Below are 19,560 nucleotides of genomic sequence, written 5' to 3'. Positions count from 1 at the left end.
CTCATCACCTCTGCCTACAAGAACAAGCATTACAAACACACTGTTAAATAACCAAGAAACAAAAGGTGGCAGGTCCTTTTGAGAGAGGTCTCTGTATATTCTATTTAGTTGAAGGGAGACATTTTGGAGCTGCATCACCCTGTTTTTCCTCCTGGCAAAAGTCACCCCAAAACTAATCCTGAAGAATTGTGTGCACCAAGTAAGGCAAGATGGTAACTCATGAGCCCATCACTACAAGACCTCTGCTCTCAAGTTACAAGACAGGCTCAATGCCTGGGAGTACAGCTGAACTGGGACTCCAACGATAAAACAAAGGCATTTGCTTTTAAGAGGGTGACGTGAAAAGTGAAGGTGTTAATCACTCAGTTGTGTCCAGTTCTTTGCAACTCCATGAACTGTAGCTGGCCAGACTCCTCTATCCATGGAATTCTCCAGGCTAAGAATACTGGAGTGGTTAGCCATTTCCTTCTCCAGGGGATCTTCCCAGGGATTTCCTGGGACCCATGGATCAAACCCTGCATTATAGGCAGATTCTTTATCATCTGAGCTACCAGGAAAGCCCTCTAAGAGGGTCAAGATACCAATAAAGAAGGGAGGACTGGCACCTGCTAGGCAGGTGAAATCCTGAAGTTAGTGGGAAAAATCAGGCTGAGATACTGCTCCCTTCCACGAGAGAGTCCCCAGAGGGCCCACAGAACAATGATGTTCTGAACCCATGGTAAGAAATGCCCAATAGACTTTTATTGTCTTTGCACCGGAGAATGACTCAGGGCCCAGATGAGGGGAGCTGATGGGAATTAAACTGACTGCGGACCCACAGCTGGAAAAGTCTTTGAGGAGGAGCACTGGGAATCCTGAGTGACCAACTGAACTGGTATATAAAATACTTCAGAAAAAGGAGGAAAAATTTGGTTTAGTGTCTTGTTGGATGACCATGCATATTAACCCCGGAACTGGATACTCCTTCTTATAGTCAACAGGCATTTGAAAATAAAAAGCCAGTGGCTGCCATCGCCAGTCTCTAACCTTATCTTCCATATTGAAGAGTGGCTTGACATGTTCCCTGTAAAACTTCAAGGGTGTTACAGGGCCAATCTTTTGATAGTTTTTATCTTTGTCTCGATACTCCCAGGTGAACGTCTCTGGTGGATTACCCAAACAGATGCACACCACTCTGAATATCTGGAAAAAAGGAGGACAGATAAGCAATGGCTAGAGAGAAGCAGTATTTTTTTTTTACCTCTTTTCTTCAAGTTTCAAGCTTGGGGAACATAAGAAATCGGAGGCTATATTCAAGTCAGAGATTTCACAGGAAATCTAATATTGCTCCAAAAATTGGAAGGTTGATGTCCAGGATTTGATATCAGCAAACTTCTGAGTTGTTAAATAAACACTCAGAACAATACAATTCTGAAATGTTAATATTTAGTGCTTCGTATTTGCCCTGCAAGTCAAACTTCCTTAGCCAAGAAATCACTCACCACTGATCCACAGCAAGATCTGGGTTGCTGCTTTGCTGATTGTATTTCAAGTGACAAATAATTACATACATTTTATAAATAGATTTCCTTCCCTTTATGCTTCCAGGTTTTGCTTTGATTATGAAGGGGGTCTCTACTCCAAGAAAAGTCACTAACTTTTTGGTGGAGCTTAGATGACAATGTCTATCAAAAGTAATATTAGAACAAGAATACACTGAGTAGTAAGGTACCATTTCTGGGGTTGTGAGACCGTAACATACTCTCTAATGATGTCATAAAACCTTCAAGTTAGCATCATTACAATCCAAGGATATATTTTATATTATTTTCATCCTACAGAATGACAGAAATAGAAGTATAGAGACATACCCTGTATAAGGTCAGAGCACAGAAAGTACTTTCTCTTCTGTATCAAATTTCCTTTACCTTTGAAAAAATATACACTATGATCTGCCTCTTCTTTCTCCACCCCAGTCACCACCCTGATCCAATCTCATCACTTATTACCTGCATTATTTGCTCCTTACATTTGTATACTCCATTACAGTTAAAAGAAATGGATCCTGTATTTATTAAGTGTGACTGTTTTGTGCTAGCCACTATATATCTGCTAGGTTAACTTAATTCTCATAGAACTCTCTCAAGGCGTAATTTCCCCTCTTCCTCCCTCCTCCAAAAGACTCAAAGAAATCAAGCAATCACAGAGCTAGTAACTGGCAGAATCATGATCTGAAGTCACACACTGTCCAAAACAAAAAAACAAAAGTGTTGCTCCACTGGTACAGGGTTTAAAACAAAAAAAGGAAATATTGTCTACTGCGCTGTACCACAATCTGTGAATACCATGTCTCTCAGTCTTCTCAACAAAAATGGTAGATACTATTCACATTTGACAGGTAAAGAAACCAAGGTTCAGGAAAATAAATAGCTTGACTGATGTCCTAAAGCCAGTAAATCACAAAATCAGGCCTCAAAAAAGCTTTGGGACAGATACCCTGATAAGCAAGGTTCAAACTTCTTCTTTGAACCAAAGCTAGAAAATTAGAAATAAGCCTGCCTATGACTTCAGGCCTATAATTAAGGATAAAAAGACTCTTATGTCATATGAAAGACAGAGCCTGATTCTACCACCTTAACAGAAACACATTAACCTAACCTACAGATGAAGTTATGTGTGCCTTTCATTGTATGTATGTTTTCCAAGAGAGAATCTTCCTTTACTAGGATTTACTTTATGTTATATGAGCCTGAATAGGTGGTCCTTAAACCACCACTCTCTCTTTTTAAAATTATTTATTTACTTTTGGCCATGCTGGGTCTTCGTTGCTGTAGGGCTTTTCTCCAGCTGTAGCAAGCAGGGGCTACTGCCTAGTTGTGGTGTTTGGGCTTCTCATGGCAGTGGATTCTCTTGTTGGGCAGCATGGGCACATGGGCTTCAGTAGTTGCAGCCTCCAGGCTCTAGAGCAACTCAGAAGTTGTGGCACACAGGCTTACCTGCTTTGTGGCATGTGGGATCTTCCCGGACCAGGGATCAAACCCATGTCTCCTGCAGTGGCAGGAAGAATCTTTACCACAGAGCCACCAGGGAGGCCCAACTGCCTCTCTTTTAACATATCATTTTCGGGCTGGTTTCTAATACAGAAAAGCAGCAGCAGGGCATCACATGAGCAACTGTAATTGAGCTAATCTAGCCACAGATTAATGAGCTCTTTTTGAGATTCATAAGGACCAGAGAGTCATTTTGTATTTCCTCAGCACCAAGGCTACAAATGATAACTTTCATCATGAGGACCCTCCCACTGGTTAACTATGGTCAAGACAATTAAAGTGTATAATATGTTTAAATAAGGAAGGTTTTATACACTTAAATGATGTGTATTTTTAATTAATAATCATTGTCACGTGTGTATGAACATTTTATATGGGGTCATTTTAATTAATTCTCAGTCATCCACTTGGTTTATCCAGTTCAGTTAGGCCCTGGTGAAAAAATGGGGGAGACTAGGGCTAGGTCTAATGAAGATTAAGACAAGTAAGTAAACTTCTGTTTACTTTTAAACACATTCTAAATATAAATGAGTGTTTTACACTATGATTTACATATACCTTATTGGGCATCTGACTCCCTCTCTATAGTAAAAAGTGTGAAATCATTCCTTCCTTCTCATCAAAAATGCACTAAAGGAAATCTGCATTTTAGCTATCTAAATGAATTCTATAATTCATCTTTTTATGGAATACAAATATTTATGCCCTACTGCATGTTTTATAAGCTGAATTTTGATCAAAGATATATACAAGGGATGAATGAGGATAAGGGTGACATCTCTTTCTCTTGTATTTTAGTAAAACTGTAATCTGAGACAATGTTGCTTTGTTTCATATTATTTGTTTACCATGACAATAAATTATCCAAAGCCATTCACATTCAAGTTGGTTTAAAATACTTTGGAAGGAATGTTTGGCTCCAAGTCAACTAACAATAGTGAAACAAGCTCTAATTTTTAAAAATTCTCCAAATTATAATCTCCAGGGCCCATGACACTTCAATTCTTGATAAGAGACTCTGCTGTTCCGAAAAACTATTCCCTGTTCCCAAAATACAAAGCTGGCAGCGAGCTTTGGGTATCTGAGTCTGCTCTCTGGTGGACATCTCGGGAGTGTTACCTGCTTCTCGAACAAGATGAAGTTGACATTCAGGACAATAAAAGATACTGGACATTGAACACAAGTCATTATACAGAACTGAATACTGGTGAATAATAGAACCCAAAAAGCAATGGAAAAAAGAAAAAAGACACAGAAAGCATGAAATATAGGACACAGGGAAAGAATGTATGGACCCCAATTTAGAGACAAATGATGCTGGATAGAGTCAATTCCCATCCTCATGGCTAACCTGGAAGACAGACACCAAGTGAGAGGAGGAAGGCAGGATGCAACAGTTGAGAGTCAGTCATGAATGTTTAGAAGGGTGAGAGTTTAAAGCCAGCTATAGGCAGACACAGAATGGAGGAAACCATAGTAATTAGAAATGTTACTGGCTTGGCCAAAAAGTTCGTTTGGGTTTTTCCATAGCATGTTATGAAAAACCTGAATGAACTTTCTGTTCAACCCAAAAGAATGGGAAGGTAGTGCAATGGTAACAACCAAGCTACTTGTAATGGAGCAAAACTGGTAAAGCTGAAAGAGTTTAGTGCCTGGAACCACTGCAGAAGTGACAGAATCTTGGAATCTTCATTTGTATTTACAATACTGGATTGTCCAGTAAAGTCTGAAGCACTGTAGAAATATGATTTCCTTCTATTGTAAAAACACAGAGCTACAGTGCCATTAAGAAATCATCTACTCTGACCTTTTAGTTTCACTGATGGAGAAATTAGGCTCAAAGGTAAAGTGACCTATTGATCATGGAGGAGAATGACTGCCAGGACACAGAAGTGGTCACAGAAAATAGCTGAACTTTGAAGAAAGTTCGGTGCTGAGGGTAAATGAACCAGTCACAAGAGAGGAGTGGAGACCTTGGTGACTGCTGACAATGCAGAGAAAGGGGAGAGGAGACAGCTCTCTACTGCTTTCTGGTGGGGAATGAAAGAAAGGCAGGGATCTGATTTAAAAACAAAACTCCTACTTGCGCCAGCAAAAGCAGGTGGAGGAGAAACTTCCTGGAGGCATTAGATATATTTTAGGGCAGGGAAAGACATAAAAACCTACATTTAAAAGGTGTGTCCCCTTCTGTGATGTTAAAGGAAATGAGCTCACAAAGATGATAACTAAGAGTCAAATGATTACCTTCAGATTACTTTTAGAGTCTGTGTTTGGATCAAAGAAATAATGAGAAATTCAGACTCTCCAGCTCCACCCAGATCTACTGAGTCAATCTGCACTTTAACAAGATCCCCAAGGGATTTGACTGTAAAGTTTGAAAGCACTATGTTAAGCACATTTACTCTTCCCCTCCTCCCAAATCTTGCTTCTTCAATTATTACTTCTCTCATTCACACTGCTATCCCTGACCACATACAGGTTCCCTCACAATCACCCGAAAGCCTTCTCTCCCCTAACTGGAAACCATTGACATTTACATCACCCCAAATCTTCCCTCTTCCTTGTCCTCCACATCAGCAAGTCCTGTTATCTTCACTTCGAAGATATACCACCCTCAAATGTATCCACTTCTCTTCATCCTCATTTTTATCCATCTGGTGGGAACCACTACCATATCTCACCTACACAACAATCGCCTCCACACTGGTCTCCCTTCTTCCTCTCCCGCTATTTTACCATGCATTCTAAAAACAGCCAGAGTGACGTCTTTTTTAAAACAAAAATTAAGCCACATCACTCCTCAGCTTAAACCCCCCAGTGGCTAGCTCACTGTAGATCTTATATTTTTGATTTTTATGCTAAATGAAATAAGTCAGACAGAGAAATACTATAATGACATCACTTATATGTGGAATCTAAAAAATAACAGCAAACTAATGAATATAACAAAAAAGAAGCAGACTCATAGATATAGAGAAAAACTAGTGGTTAACAGTGTGTGTGTGGGGAGAGGTAATATAAGGATGGGAGAGTGGGGGCTACAAACTAATGGTTGTAAGACAAGCTCAAGGATGTACTGTACAACAAGGAAGTTATAGCCAGTATCTTATAATAACTGTAAATGGAAAGTAACCTTTAAAGCTTGTGTATACTTGATGACATAAATCAAAGCAAGATCCTCTATGACCCACCTCCTACAGTAACAGAAATAAAAACAAAAGTAAACAAGTGGGACCTGATTAAACTTAAAAGCTTTTGCACAGCAAAGGAAACTATAAACAAGGTGAAAAGACAACCCTCAGAATGGGAGAAAATAATAGCAAATGAAACAACTGACAAAAGATTAATTTCCAAAATATACAAGCAGCTCATACAATTCAATACCAGAAAAACAAACAACCCAATCAAAAAGTGGGAAAAAGACCTAAACAGACATTTCTCCAAAGAAGACATACAGATGGTTAACAAACACATGAAAAGATGCTCAACATTACTCATTATTAGAGAAATGCAAATCGAAACTACAATGAGATATAACCTCACACCAGTCAGAATGGCCATCATCAAAAAGTCTACAAACAATAAATGCTGGAGAAGTTGTGCACTGTTGGTAGGAATGTAAATTGATACAGCCACTATGGAAGACAGTATGTAGATTCCTTAAAATACCAGGAATAAAACCACCATATAACTCCGTTTCCCTGGTGGCTTCCCTGGTGGCTCAGACGGTAAAGCGTCTGCCTATAATGCGGGAGACCTAGGTTCGATCCCTGGGTCGGGAAGATCCTTTGGAGAAGGAAATGGCAGCCCACTCCAGTACTCTTGCCTGGAAAATCCCATGGATGGAGGAGCCTGGCGAGCTACAGTCTATGGGGTCGCAAAGAGTCAGATACAACCGAGCGACTTCACTTTCATTTTCTTTCACGACCCAGCAATCCCACTCCTAGGCATATACCCTGAGGAAACCAAAACTGAAAAAGACACATGTATTCCACTGTTCATTGCAGCACTATTTACAATAGCTAGAACATGGAAGCAACCTAGATGCTCATCGACAGATGAATGGATAAAGCAGTTATGGTATATATACACAATGGAATATTACTCAGCCATAAAAAGGAATGCATGTGCGTCAGTTCTAATGAGGTGGATGAGCCTAGAACCCGTTATACAGAGTGAAGTAAGTCAGAGACAGAAAGATAAATATTGTACTCTAACGCACATATATGGAATCTAGAAAAATGGTACTGAAGAATTTATTTACAGGGCAGCAGTGGAGAAATAGACATAGAGAATAGACTTATGAACATGGGGAGAGGGGAGGAGAGGGTGAGATGTATGGAAAGAGTAACATGGAAACTTACATTACCATATGTAAAATAGATAGCCAACGGGAATTTGCTCTATGGCTCAGGAAACTCAAACAGGGGCTTTGTATCAACCTAGAGGGGTGGGATGGGGAGGGAGATGGGAGGGAAGTTCAAAAGGGAGGGGATATATGTATACCTATGGCTGATTCATGTTGAGGTTTGACAGAAAAACAACAAAATTCTGTAAAGCACTTATCCTTCAATTAAAAAATTATTTTTAAAAAAGCTTGTGTATTAAAAAAACTATAGGCATTAGAGAAAGACAAAGAAAATGAAAAAAGGAACTTATTAACAGTGTATAGAATCCCTTTTTTAAGCTCAATTTTATATGATCTTAAATGAAAAAAAAAAGTACATAAGGAAAAGCATCAGAGAGTTAGCAGCAATAACCCCTGGATCACAAGGACTTTCTACGTCATCCTGCCCTGGGTTAGTTAGTATGTAATTTCTTATATTTATAAAAGTTTAAAAGTACAAGCCTTATTCATGCTCCTGGTATAATACTCAAAAGCCTCTAATGTGCAACAAGGTAGAATGATTAGTAAATATAATTCAAATATATTATATGCTTCAAACTAAGAAGTTAACTGTTCAGTTGAAAAAATAAAATAAACGGGTATCCCTTCAGAAGAAAGGAAGAAAGATAAAAAGAAAGAGATAACCAGGTGTGTACTGTGCTGTGCTCAGTCAACTCACTCATGTCTGACTCTTTCTGACCCCATGGACTGTAGCCCACCAGGCTCCTCTATCCATGGGATTCTCCAGGCAAGAATACTGGAGTGAGTAGCCATTCCCTTTTCCAGGGGATCCTCCCAACGCAAGGATCAAACCTGAGTCTCCTGAATCGCAGAGGCAGATTTTTTACCCGCTGAGCCACCAGGGAAGCCTCCTTAGAAAGAATGCCTTTAGCATAAATACATCTCATTCAAAGCTATGTGAGCTTCATGGCTGTTGATTCAAGTCATCATTTTGATGTGCCTGCAAGGCTAGGCAAATCATAGGTACTAATTTGTTGCTTTAAAACCACAACTAGACTCTTCATTACCGAAGAGTCAGGTTCACTAATGAGGATTCATCTAGGGATTTGTAAAAATCTAAAGACCTACCACAGAATTCTGTAATCAACAGTTTACAGAGAATCACTAAGTAAATAATGATTTACTTAATAATAATCCTAATAAAACATTAATCCTATAAAACATTCATACTCAGGACTTGGCAAGGTGGTGTTTTACTATTTTTCCAAGGTTAGGAAAGGAGAGAAAAGATATGTAGAAAATATCTGCCCTCTTAGCAGCTAATCGCAGGGTCAGATCATGGACTTTAGATACATCATTTAAAAGATCATTAAAGTAAATATCTTAAGTCAACAGGATGTTTGTGATCTGCAATAAGTACCATCTGAGCCTGTTTTCGTAGCTCTTTACAGACCCTTCCTCCCTACTACACCCCACCATCTTAGTATAATCATAAAGGCAAATTATGTAAGAGATGGCCTCAAGAAGAGAGATCATTCTAAGGAAGAAAACTACCATTTACTGGACAACTGCTGTGTACCAGGCACTAGGACTTACGCTCAGATATTTAATTCCTTTTGTGATCCCCACAAAAATCCAATGAGGAATGTATTTTAAACTCAAACTGAATCTGAGACAGGTTAAGTAATTTTATCCAAGATCACAGAGCTGTTAAGTGATAGAGATGAAACCCATGTCTTACTCCAAAGCCTATTTCTTTTACTACAGATACCTTTCTCAACAAAGAACACTTAAGGAGTAGAGAGAGAAGTAAATATGAGACAATTTTAATGTATCAGGCAAAATGACACCTCTGTATTCAGCCTCTGAACAATATTTAAGAAACTAAATTGTGTCAAGCTAGAGGCTGTAGAGGCATTAAAGAAAGAGGTGAATATGAGATAGTTTAAATATATCCGGCAAAATGACACCTCTGTATTCAGCCACTGGGCAGTAGTATTTAAGAAACTAAATTGTATCAAGTGAGAGGGTAGAGGCATTACACATGAACAAATTGAGACTTGAGAGTTTGAGGAACCTATCCCAGGTCACATGGCTGTTAAATAATGAGAAGGTGAGATGGTCTGACCTCAAAGACCATGCTCGGGACTACACTATGCAGCCTCTCTAAAATTTAAAGGAAAACACGAGTGAAGCATCAATGTTGTCCACTGTAGTAAAAAAAAAAAAAATTTAGACCATTTTAATTCCACAAAAATAGTCCTGAAAGAACTGTTAGTTGAGTGATTCTGAGTAATGGGCCCACTAGATGAAAAATACAAATGTTTGTATTTTTCTTAATGCAATTTCACAGTTTTATACTTATTCACTTGGATTATGGATAGTGTTACATGTAATCACTGATGTAATTATGTAATAAAGATTCTTAACTGCCTTGATAATAAATATTGCAGCCTGGTATTTGTCTAACGCTCTTTAAGTTTTCCAAAATGTCTTCACATACATTGTTTTAACCACTATAACCATCAATAGCTTCCCATTTTTATTGCTACAGAATAAAGCCAAAAGATCCGGCATCTACCTAAGATCCCTCACAGCTCTGCCTTTCTAGCTTAATTTGCTACCAAACACACTCACAAAATGTTATGTTTCAGGTACTCTGTTGTCTGAAGATTTCACCTTTGTTCATGCCACTGTACATGCAAGTTCTGTTGTCTGGAATGGTTTTCCCAGTTTTCCATCTGGTAAATCTCTACTGCTTTTTCAAGAACTGGTTCAAATATCTGTCCCATGAAACCTTCAGTTCACTGACTTATTCACTCCCTCCTCTATGACCACCAAGTCCTTTTTTATACATTCATGTGCTTTTTTTTTTTTTTTTTTTTACCAAGGAGTTGAACTCCTTGAGAGCAAAGACTGTCTTTTTCATCTCTGTATTCCCAGTGCCAAACTCCTAGCAGGTATTCAATACTTATGAAATGAATAAAGAATGAAATTATACAGAATCCTAAATTGGGAAACAGAAGATGCAAGTACAAGTCCTGTGTGTATGTATATTCAGTTGTTCAGTTGTGTCCAATTCCTTGTGACCCCACAGACTGTAGACCGCCAGGCTCCTCTGTCCAGGGGATTTTCCTGGCAAGAATAATGGAGCGGCTTGCCCTTTCCTCCTCTCAGTGATTTTCTGACCCAAAGATCAAATCAGCGTCTCCTGCGTTGGCATGTGGATTCTTTACTGCTGAGCCACCTAGGAATCCCACAAGTCCCGTACTAAACTGCAAAGTTTATACCTCAGCCTTTTTAGCTGTAAAATAAGTAATTTTCAATTCAACATTAATGACAATGACCATGCTTCCTAATCAATTTAACAGATAAGAACATTCTCAGAGTTCTATAAAAGGGACACAAAAAATCCAGTAATTGTTAATACCTCCTCCATCATGGAGTCCTGTGTGGCTGAGATTTCTTCTTTGGTTGCACCACTGTGTACCAGGTTCCGTAGTCGTATGCAGAACTCTCTCATCTATGACAGAAATTTATTTAGCATTCCAACAGTTACCCAAATTCAACTGTAAAGGAGACTAACAGACCAATGCTAGCTCCGTTTTGAAGTGTAACTCAGTGAAGACCCAGGGCAAACTTCATAAAAGCAAATGTGTTTTCCCCAACAACTCCACTTAAACACAGACAGAAAAACTTTCTCCATAAGGAGAAAAGACATGGATGATTCCCCTAAAATACTAGACGGAACTGCTTCTGCTCTGCAACTGATGGTACCCTCTGTTAAGTGTCTGGGAATGAGGAAAACACGTGATTTCAAAATGCCTATCACGAAAAAAACAGGAGATAAGCTGATTATGCCACTAATTCACTCTAATAGGTTTTAATTTAGAATTTTCCTGGTTGTCTATTTCTGCTCTGTAAAATCATTATGACCATGACTATGCCAAACCCCAATATACTTCTGATTTTTGTTGTTTTCAATTTTGGGAGATGCCTAAGATAAAGGTGAGTCATAAACCTAGCCACAGGGCTAAAGAGGATCTTGTTCCCACCTGAAATGGAATCCAATGCCTTACTATTAATGATCTTTTAGCCTGTGGATAATACTCCCCAGAGTTTCCTGAGTCGAAAATAACCTACTTCTCATATTGGGGAAACACATTTTACAGTTTATTTTAAAATGTATTCTTTCTTCCAGGGATGACAAATCCAATTTTTAGCCTCATAGATCAAGACAGCAGATTTTGGCAACTCCCAGTTCTTAAAAAAGAAATCTGGCAGGCAGAGCAGCATCCCTGTAGGATTCACAGTCCTCCCCAGGAAAATGGGTTACGTAGAGAAGACAGAATGATTCATTAAGATAACTGAGGCAATAAAAAGCAGTTCAGAGACTACATCAAATGTTTTAGTGAGTGAATAAACTACACTTGAGGTAGTGTGGGGAAGCCTAAGAACTCTGCCTAGTCTTTAAGGAAGTCTTCCAAAGAGTTGTGTTTGGTTTTACTAGACCATAACGCAGTCCCAGTCTGCCTCCACTAGAACCAAATGAGAGGCATAGCACCCCATGTGCTTGCCCCACACTGAGAGTGGGGCTTTCATTCCTCAGTACTCATAAGAAAGAATTAAAATCAACAGAAATAGAAGTGGGATGTTTTTAAAGCGAAGAAAAAACCACCCTACTAATTGCCATGATTTTTTTAAAATAATTATTTATTTTTTTATTTTGGCTGTACCAGGTCTTTGTTGCGGTGGGTGGGCTTATTAGTTGCCCCACAGCACGTGGGACCTCAGATCCATGACCAGGGATCAAACCCTTGTCCCCTGCACTGGAAGGTGGATCTTTAACCACTGGACCACCAGGGAAGTCCCATCAGTTATTTTTAAAGTTAATATGCAGCTACACTGCCTTGGATGGACACTGAGTAGCTATCTTATATATAGTCCATGTACACTGCAATGCCCAGGAATGCCCCTGGAAAATCAGTTAGGAGTTCTAAGGTAAGCACATTACACGCAATCCCGCCGTGCTCCGTATGTTGTACCTTGTGATTCAGAATATCATTCATCCTTCTGGTTGCCTCCGTTGTGTAACTTTCAGGGAAGCACTTCTTAGGGATAACACCATATTTTTCTACATGAAAACAAATTTTAATGTTCCATAAAGTAAATATAAATTCAAATGTCAGAAATTCGGGCAAAAACAGCTACTGCTTTTAAAAATAGGCCATATTTTGCTAGTCTAACGGTGACTGCAGCCATGAAGTTAAAAGACACTTTTTCCTTGGAAGGAAAGCTATAACAAACCTAGACATAGTATTAAAAAGCAGAGACATCACTTCACCGACAAAGGTCTGTATCGTCAAAGCTACAATTTTTTGAGTAGTCATGTATGGATGTGAGAGTTGGACCATAAAGGGGGCTGAGTGCCAAAGAACTGATGCTTTCAAATTGTGGTGCTGGAGAAGAGTCTTGAGAGTCCTTTGGTTAGCAAGGAGATCAAACCAGGAAATCAATCCTAAATATTCATTGGAAGGACTGATGCTGAAGCTCCAATACTTTGGCCACCTGATGAGAAGAGCCAACTCATTGGAAAACACCCTGATGCTGGGAAAGATTGAGGGCAAGGGAAAGGGGCGACAGAGGACGAGATGGTTGGATGGCATCACCAACTCAATGGACATGAACGTGAGCAAACTCCAGGAGATAGTAAAGAAGAGGGGAGCCTAGTGTGCTGCAGTCCATGGGGCCACAAAGAGTCAGACATGACAACAAAAACAAAACCCAGAAAACTGAACAATCTCACGATATTATTAAACAGGGCATTTAATCTGCATATTTATCCATCCATCTTAGAATTAATTCTGTTTTTAGTCTAACACACTTTGTAAAGTACTCAATATGAAGGAGTTTCCCCCAAAGACAATTTTTTGAAAGAGGATATTTTCAAACAGTTGCGGTTTCAATGTGTTTCTTGATTACATCAATAGATAAGAGAGAAACTTTTTCATAGAAAGTTAGTCATACTTAATACATTTTCTTCTCTAATCTAAACTTCAAAGTACCTATCTCTTTACCTCCAATTTAAGAAAGGTATTTACTAGGTAAGAATGTGAGATAACGGTTCTTAGAGCTAACTGGTCCCTTCTGGGGACCAGTTCTACTCTATACTTAAAACACCAAAGAAATGGCATAGGCTGAACTACAGAGCCTTGTTTCATGAAGCTGGGTTTCAGTTCTCTTACAGAAAGGTTCTTACCAACAATATTGACAAGCATATCCCATTGTCCTCCATCATTGGCAGGATTTGTAAGCAAATACTGCACCAGCCTACCATCCTCAGGCTCCTTTTTCTGAGCTGTGTCCACAAAAGCATTTAAGAAGAAATAACAGCGTTCAACCTAAAGTAAGAGAAGTTAAACAAAATTAAAGGAGAAAAGAGCTAACAACTTTAATGGCATTATCGGCAGAACAGGAGTCCTGGAACTACTACAGACCCGCCAGAGTAGGTATTTTTAAACTAAAGTTGATATCTAAATAGCACTATCTCTGGGACTTCCCTGGTGGTTCAGTGGTTAAGACTCTATGCTTCCACTGCTGGAGGCATGGGTCTGATCCCTGGTTGGGGAGCTAAGGGCTTCCCTGATGGCTCAGTGGTAAAGAATCTGCTTGGAATGAAGGAGACACAGGAGTTGCAAGTAGCTAAGATCCAACATGCTGCACAGTGTGGCCAAAAAAATTAAAAAAAGGAGGAATATCTGGCTTCATAAGAATATGTGAAGGATTTTCTTTAATGTGTGTACACATTGTAATAGTTTATCCTGAACAAGGCAGTGCTTTATTCTGAAACAAAAATCTGATACTTAGAGCCTTCAATCAATAAATATCTAACAGACACATACAATGTATACTTTAAACATTTTTTTAAAAAAGGAATAAAATTATTTACTGTTTTTCAGACAAGTACTACCCAGAGAAAGGGAATTAGGTCCTAGAAAGACAAATGACCTACATAAAGATGCTAACAGGAGAAATTATTGAAAACAAAAAGTTTTAAATAAGAAAGACACAGGGAAGTAGTACAATAAGTCATCAGACTTATTATTTCATTGCAAAAAGCCACCTACCAACCCAGAGTGGTTCTGCCTTTGAAAAGAGTCAATTTTTGATACTTTGGAAATCAGAACAAACGGTGTTGTGTCTATAATGGAAGGCAGACGACAACTGGAAAAGCAAGAAATGAAGAAGCAGTTCCTACCAAGGCTGATGCTGAAACGAAAAGACTCTTGAAATATCAGTTCCATACCTTGTCCCAGAAAAAGAGGTAAGACTGACTAAATTCAAATTCTTCAATATTGAATTTTCTCATGAATGGAAGTCTCATAACATTCAGACAAGAAAAGATCCAGCATCGCCCTGAAAGGAGAAAGCAAATCAAGAAATCAGGGTGAGTGTTCACATAGATTGCTGCTAAGTCGCTTCAGTCGTGTCTGACTCTGTGGGACCCCATAGACGGCAGCCCACCAGGCTACACTGTTCTAATTGTATTTCCCAACACTGAATGTATGATAACATCTTGGACAATTTAAGAGCAATCAAAAAGCAGAAAGATACAAAAACAATAAAGGTAGTAATGACTGTTTGCAATATATATACAAAATTTTATATCCTTAATATATTTAAAAAACCTCTTTACATATCATATAAAGAATCAATTACAAACCGCGTAAGAAAATTAGAAAAAGAAATATTGATAGAGAAATGAGTAGAGATCATGAATAACTAATAGTCAAAAAAGACACACATAGCCAAGAAACATTTTTTTTTTAAGTTCCTCATAAGATACTTGTTAAGTGGGGAAGCACTTAATAATGCCCAGTATTGGCAAGGACCCAGGGACAAAGAATTCTTACACACCTTGGATAAGAATCTAAACAGGTAAAAAGTATCTGAAGGTGATTTGGCAGTATATGGCAAAAGTTTTAAAAAGTCCCTACTCTTTAATCTGGAATACACAGTACACGCCTCAATATAAGGTGACTCTAACATAAGTCAATCCCCATGCCTCCAAGGAGAAATTTTTTTTAAGTTATTTAGTTAACTGGATTATATGAACACTTAAAAATATAGATGAAATAGTAACTACCTATAATATTTAACTTAGTAGCTTAAATATATAGATATTTAAAATCATGTCATTGTAATAAATTGACATAGAAGCACTGCGTTTTCCACGTTCACAGATCATTGTCACACTACTCCACATTCTTCACACGCATCTTGGCATCAGTGCCTTTGTCATCATGTTGTTGCTGTTCAGTCGCTGAGTCGTATCCAACTCTTTGTGACCCCATGGACTGCAGCATGCCAGGCTTCCCTGTGGTTCACCATCTCTCAAAGCTTGCTCGAACTCATGTCCATTGAGTCAGTGATGCCATCCAACCATCTCATCCTCCGTCACCCCCTCTCCTCCTACCTTCAATCTTCCCCAGCATCATGGTCTCTTTCAATGAGTCAGCTCTTCGTATTAGGTGGCTAGAGAATTGGAGCCTCAGCTTTAGCATCAGTCCTTCCAATGAATATTTAGGGTTGATTTCCTTCAGGATTGACTGGTTTGATCTCCCTTGCAGTCCAAGGGACTGTTAAGAGTCTTCTCCAGTACCACAGTTCGAAAGCATCAATTCTTTGGCGCTCAGCCTTCTTTATGGTCCAACTTTCACATCCATACATGACTACTGGAAAAACCATAGCTTTGACTATATGGACCTTTGTCAGCCAAGTAATGTCTCTGCTGTTAAATACACTGTCTGGGTTTGTCATAGCTTTTTCTTTTAATCAGAACACATTATCTTTCTTCCATCTACTATTTTTGAGACAGCAATGTTTTGAATCCATGCATAAAGCTGGGTCTAAAAATGTTATGCTATCCCCCAAGCATATAATCATATTCTTCATTTGTCCTATAAGTGGATAACCACAAACTCCACAATGTCACCATCTTCTGTACCAACTTTGTGCTTCAGTCATGTCTGACTCTGCGACTCCATGGACTGTATGTAGCCTGCCAGGCTCCTCTGTCTATGGGATTCTCCAGGCAACAATACTGGAGTGGGTTACCATGCCCTCCTCCAGAGGATCTTCCCTACCCAGGGATCGAACCCATGTCTCTTATGTCTCCTGCATTGGCAGGCAGGTTCTTTACCACTAGCACACATACCGTGTTTTTCAAAATCACTAATGATTTAGCATACCTAAATTACTAATGACGTAGTTACCTCTCTCATTCACCAATATTATTTCCTAGTGAGGAAATCTAGATGAACTGTTAATGTGAAAACTGCATGAAATAAACTACACAGCTCATGGGCTGTCTATATCTTTTGTAAATAAAAGTGACACTACAGAACATGTAAGACCTGATTTGTTGCAGATGCACATTTCCAGGCTCTTCCCTAAGAGGTCACTGCAATTCAACACCATGTAAGACCGCTGTGACATTACTAACTGAATAATTTGTGGCCTCACAGGCTACACCACCCCAAGCATTTTCTATGATGACAAAACATTAATTATTGCAAGGTCATAATTTTTTCCTTAAAATTTAAAAATCAACTTTACTGAGGTATAATTTACATATAATAAAATACATCTATGTCATAAATGTACACTTCTGAGTTTTGGCTGGCTTCAAACAAGCACTGATCTGCTTTCTGCCAAAATAAAGAGACTGGGAGAAGTTTTTAAATGGATCGGCAGGCTACAGTCCGTGGGGTTGCTCAGACACGACTGAGCAACTAACATACACAGGCTTTAAAAAGTTCTTTTAGTATAATTCTGCTGTAAGAATGTCCTCCTTATTTAGGTTCCTAGATAACCCATCTTTCACTGTAGCTGTTTTTCTCGTGGTGCCAGACTGTAGAACAAGAGCTCTTGACTGGCAAGGCATACAAACTGGTCTCTCAATGGGAATTGAGCCGTTAGCACATTTGTTCAAGTTGCAACCAAAAGGCATGCTTAAAAACATTTGATGATGTTTTGATGCAATTACATTGTGTCTTTTTCCATTCCACACATGGCCTTCAGGGCAACATAGAGGAATTCTCTAGAGTATGAATATTTTTACATGTTTCTTTTTTAAATTTTTGGCTACACTGGGTCTTAGTTGAGGAGCATGGTTCAGCAGTTGTGGCACAAAGGCTTAGTTGCTCCCAGGTGTGTGGGATCTTCCCAGACCAGGGATGGAACCCAGGAGCCCTGCATTGACAGATGGATTCTTATCCACTGCTCCACCAGGGAAGTCCCGTTTTTGCATGTTTTGTACCAAGAAAGAGTATCTCCAAGACATCTATCGGACTGCAATCACGTAACTTCAGGACAGAGTATCCGTGAAGTACATTCAAACAGATGACCTTGGACTAGTCAGTCACTTGAGTGCTTAAATCAAATACACCAAGGAGCCACAGAGCAGCAAAACAAGTCACAATGTAGCTTCCTTGGACCTGCCTGTATCTGCGTCTATTCTCTTAAGAATTTATCCTAAGTTCTCTCCATCCAAACCTCTGCTCCCTTTAAGACCGTTCTTAGGTAAGACGCCACAATGGTGTGCTCTCAAGGAAGTCAAGGGACTTGTGCAAGAAGTTTGAAGACCTCACCTGAACTCTTCTGGTTGGTGACGGGCTTGCCTTCCTGGTGCACGGCGTGCTGGAATACATGCTGAGTACCCTGGACTGTGGCCCTCTTCAGACAGATGTCCAGCAGGTCGTGAGTGGTGCCGACATTCTGGGCCAGTACGAACTGAGGGTCGGAATTCAGTTTCTGAAGCAGAGCCGCTACCTTCTCCGAATTCAGTCCTACTGGAATATCTGATGGGATTATAACATTAAAAAGAGGCTGAGGAGGGCTCATCCCCTACACTCGGGCTCTAACTTGGTAAGAGCATCCCGCGGTGACCATAGAGCAGCGGAGAAGCCCTTCACCGGCGTCCTCGCCCACGAGGCTGCCTCCCTCCGGGCCTCTCCAGCCCACCCAGAAAGCTCCATCCCCGTTGTCGCTCGGGGTCCCAGCCCCTGCCCTTCCCCGCCACCGGGCCTCCGGGACGCAGCGGAGCCCCTAGAGGCCCCGCAGCAGAGCCTCGGCAGGGAAGAGCGGCGCCTCACCCGCGCCGTTCATGGCGCCCACGCTGCCCGGCGGGGAAACGGTAGTTTCGGGGTCCTCAGGCCAGCGCCGGGACGGCACAGCGCCTCGCAGGCTGGGGGGGGTCCGACCTGCCTCTAGCACCCGGAGCGCCGGAAAGAGGAAACGGGCTCTGTGGCGACGGAGGGCGAGAGAAACGGGGTCCGCGGAGGGACAAAACTCCCCCCATGCGTTGCTGAGTCAGCGCCGTCGGGGCTGGCCCCGCCCAGGGGAGGGCTGAGGGGGCTGGCTGCTGCCGCGCTCAGAGCTGCCCGCGCCCCAACCCCCGGCAGGTCCCCCGGCGGTTCCGGCCCATGTGGGCCGCTGTGATTACGCTTCCCGACCGCCGGGGCGCCCTCCTAGGATCCGGTCAGCCCCGAGGCGGAAACCTTAGAGATTCCGTGCTGGGCCTCGGAGGCCGAATACACTAGCATTGTGGATTGATCCCATTAAACCTTTTCAGAGGCCAAAAGAGGGCTCCAGGCGGTGGAGCCGGCTGAGGGGTCGCATAATTAAACACTGGGCTTAGGGTGTGTTGACTTGTCACAAAAATGAACCCAATGGCGCTTCCAATAGGCCTCCTTTGCTGACCGGTCACTGCACTTTCAGTGGCAACTTGTTGCTTTGATTCTAGTAGAACCACGTTTTTGTGTTTGAGGGGAAATTGGAATCAAGCTAGTTCCTACCCTCAGTAGCTACCACGGTTGGTTCTACAAGCATCCAATTGCTCATTTTGAGGAAATATTCATTCTAGGCTTCATAGAGTCGGTGAGGGTGTCTTACCTAGACCAGCAAGTACCGTGCGTGGGGTTTAACTAAGGGTAATGACAGAAGCCAGTCTGATTCACCTATACTGTTTTGCTCGGCTCTCTACAAAACCTGCAAATGAGCGGGTTTTCATCCCCAAGCTTGCAGGATAACTGAGAGGTTTAACAAGGTTTTGAGATAGTGAAGTCATTCTTTTTGTTTTTCATGCTCTAAAATCTCAAAACTTTGTGAGATGTTGGGATG

The 19,560-nt window shown here is 40.6% G+C and overlaps 1 protein-coding gene across 2 annotated transcripts in view; it reads right to left on the bottom strand.

Moving 5' to 3' along the window:
* The window catches only part of BLMH (bleomycin hydrolase), a 42,008-nt gene extending 23,344 nt beyond the window's left edge, over positions 1-18,664 (bottom strand). Inside the window, exons 1-7 of one of the 2 annotated variants that reach the window (XM_081580193.1) lie at positions 18,534-18,664; positions 18,030-18,239; positions 14,684-14,793; positions 13,637-13,778; positions 12,423-12,511; positions 10,808-10,900; positions 1,027-1,182 (exon numbers count right to left, since the gene is read on the bottom strand). In XM_081580193.1, coding sequence (XP_081436319.1) covers positions 1,027-1,182; positions 10,808-10,900; positions 12,423-12,511; positions 13,637-13,778; positions 14,684-14,793; positions 18,030-18,239; positions 18,534-18,546 — 813 coding nt within the window. In that variant the 5' untranslated portion in view covers positions 18,547-18,664. The remainder of the gene's footprint in view (positions 1-1,026; positions 1,183-10,807; positions 10,901-12,422; positions 12,512-13,636; positions 13,779-14,683; positions 14,794-18,029; positions 18,240-18,533) is intronic. The other variant, XM_081580194.1, reaches the window with a different exon arrangement.
* Positions 18,665-19,560: the final 896 nt, after the last annotated feature.

The sequence above is a fragment of the Giraffa tippelskirchi genome, chromosome 3 (genome assembly GCF_054371585.1).
Source record: "Giraffa tippelskirchi isolate mGirTip1 chromosome 3, T2T-mGirTip1v1.2.pri, whole genome shotgun sequence".
In the NCBI taxonomy this organism is placed as follows: Eukaryota; Metazoa; Chordata; class Mammalia; order Artiodactyla; family Giraffidae; genus Giraffa; species Giraffa tippelskirchi.
The sequence above is the reverse complement of the archived record's forward strand: the minus strand, read 5'-3'. Positions and strand labels throughout refer to the sequence as shown.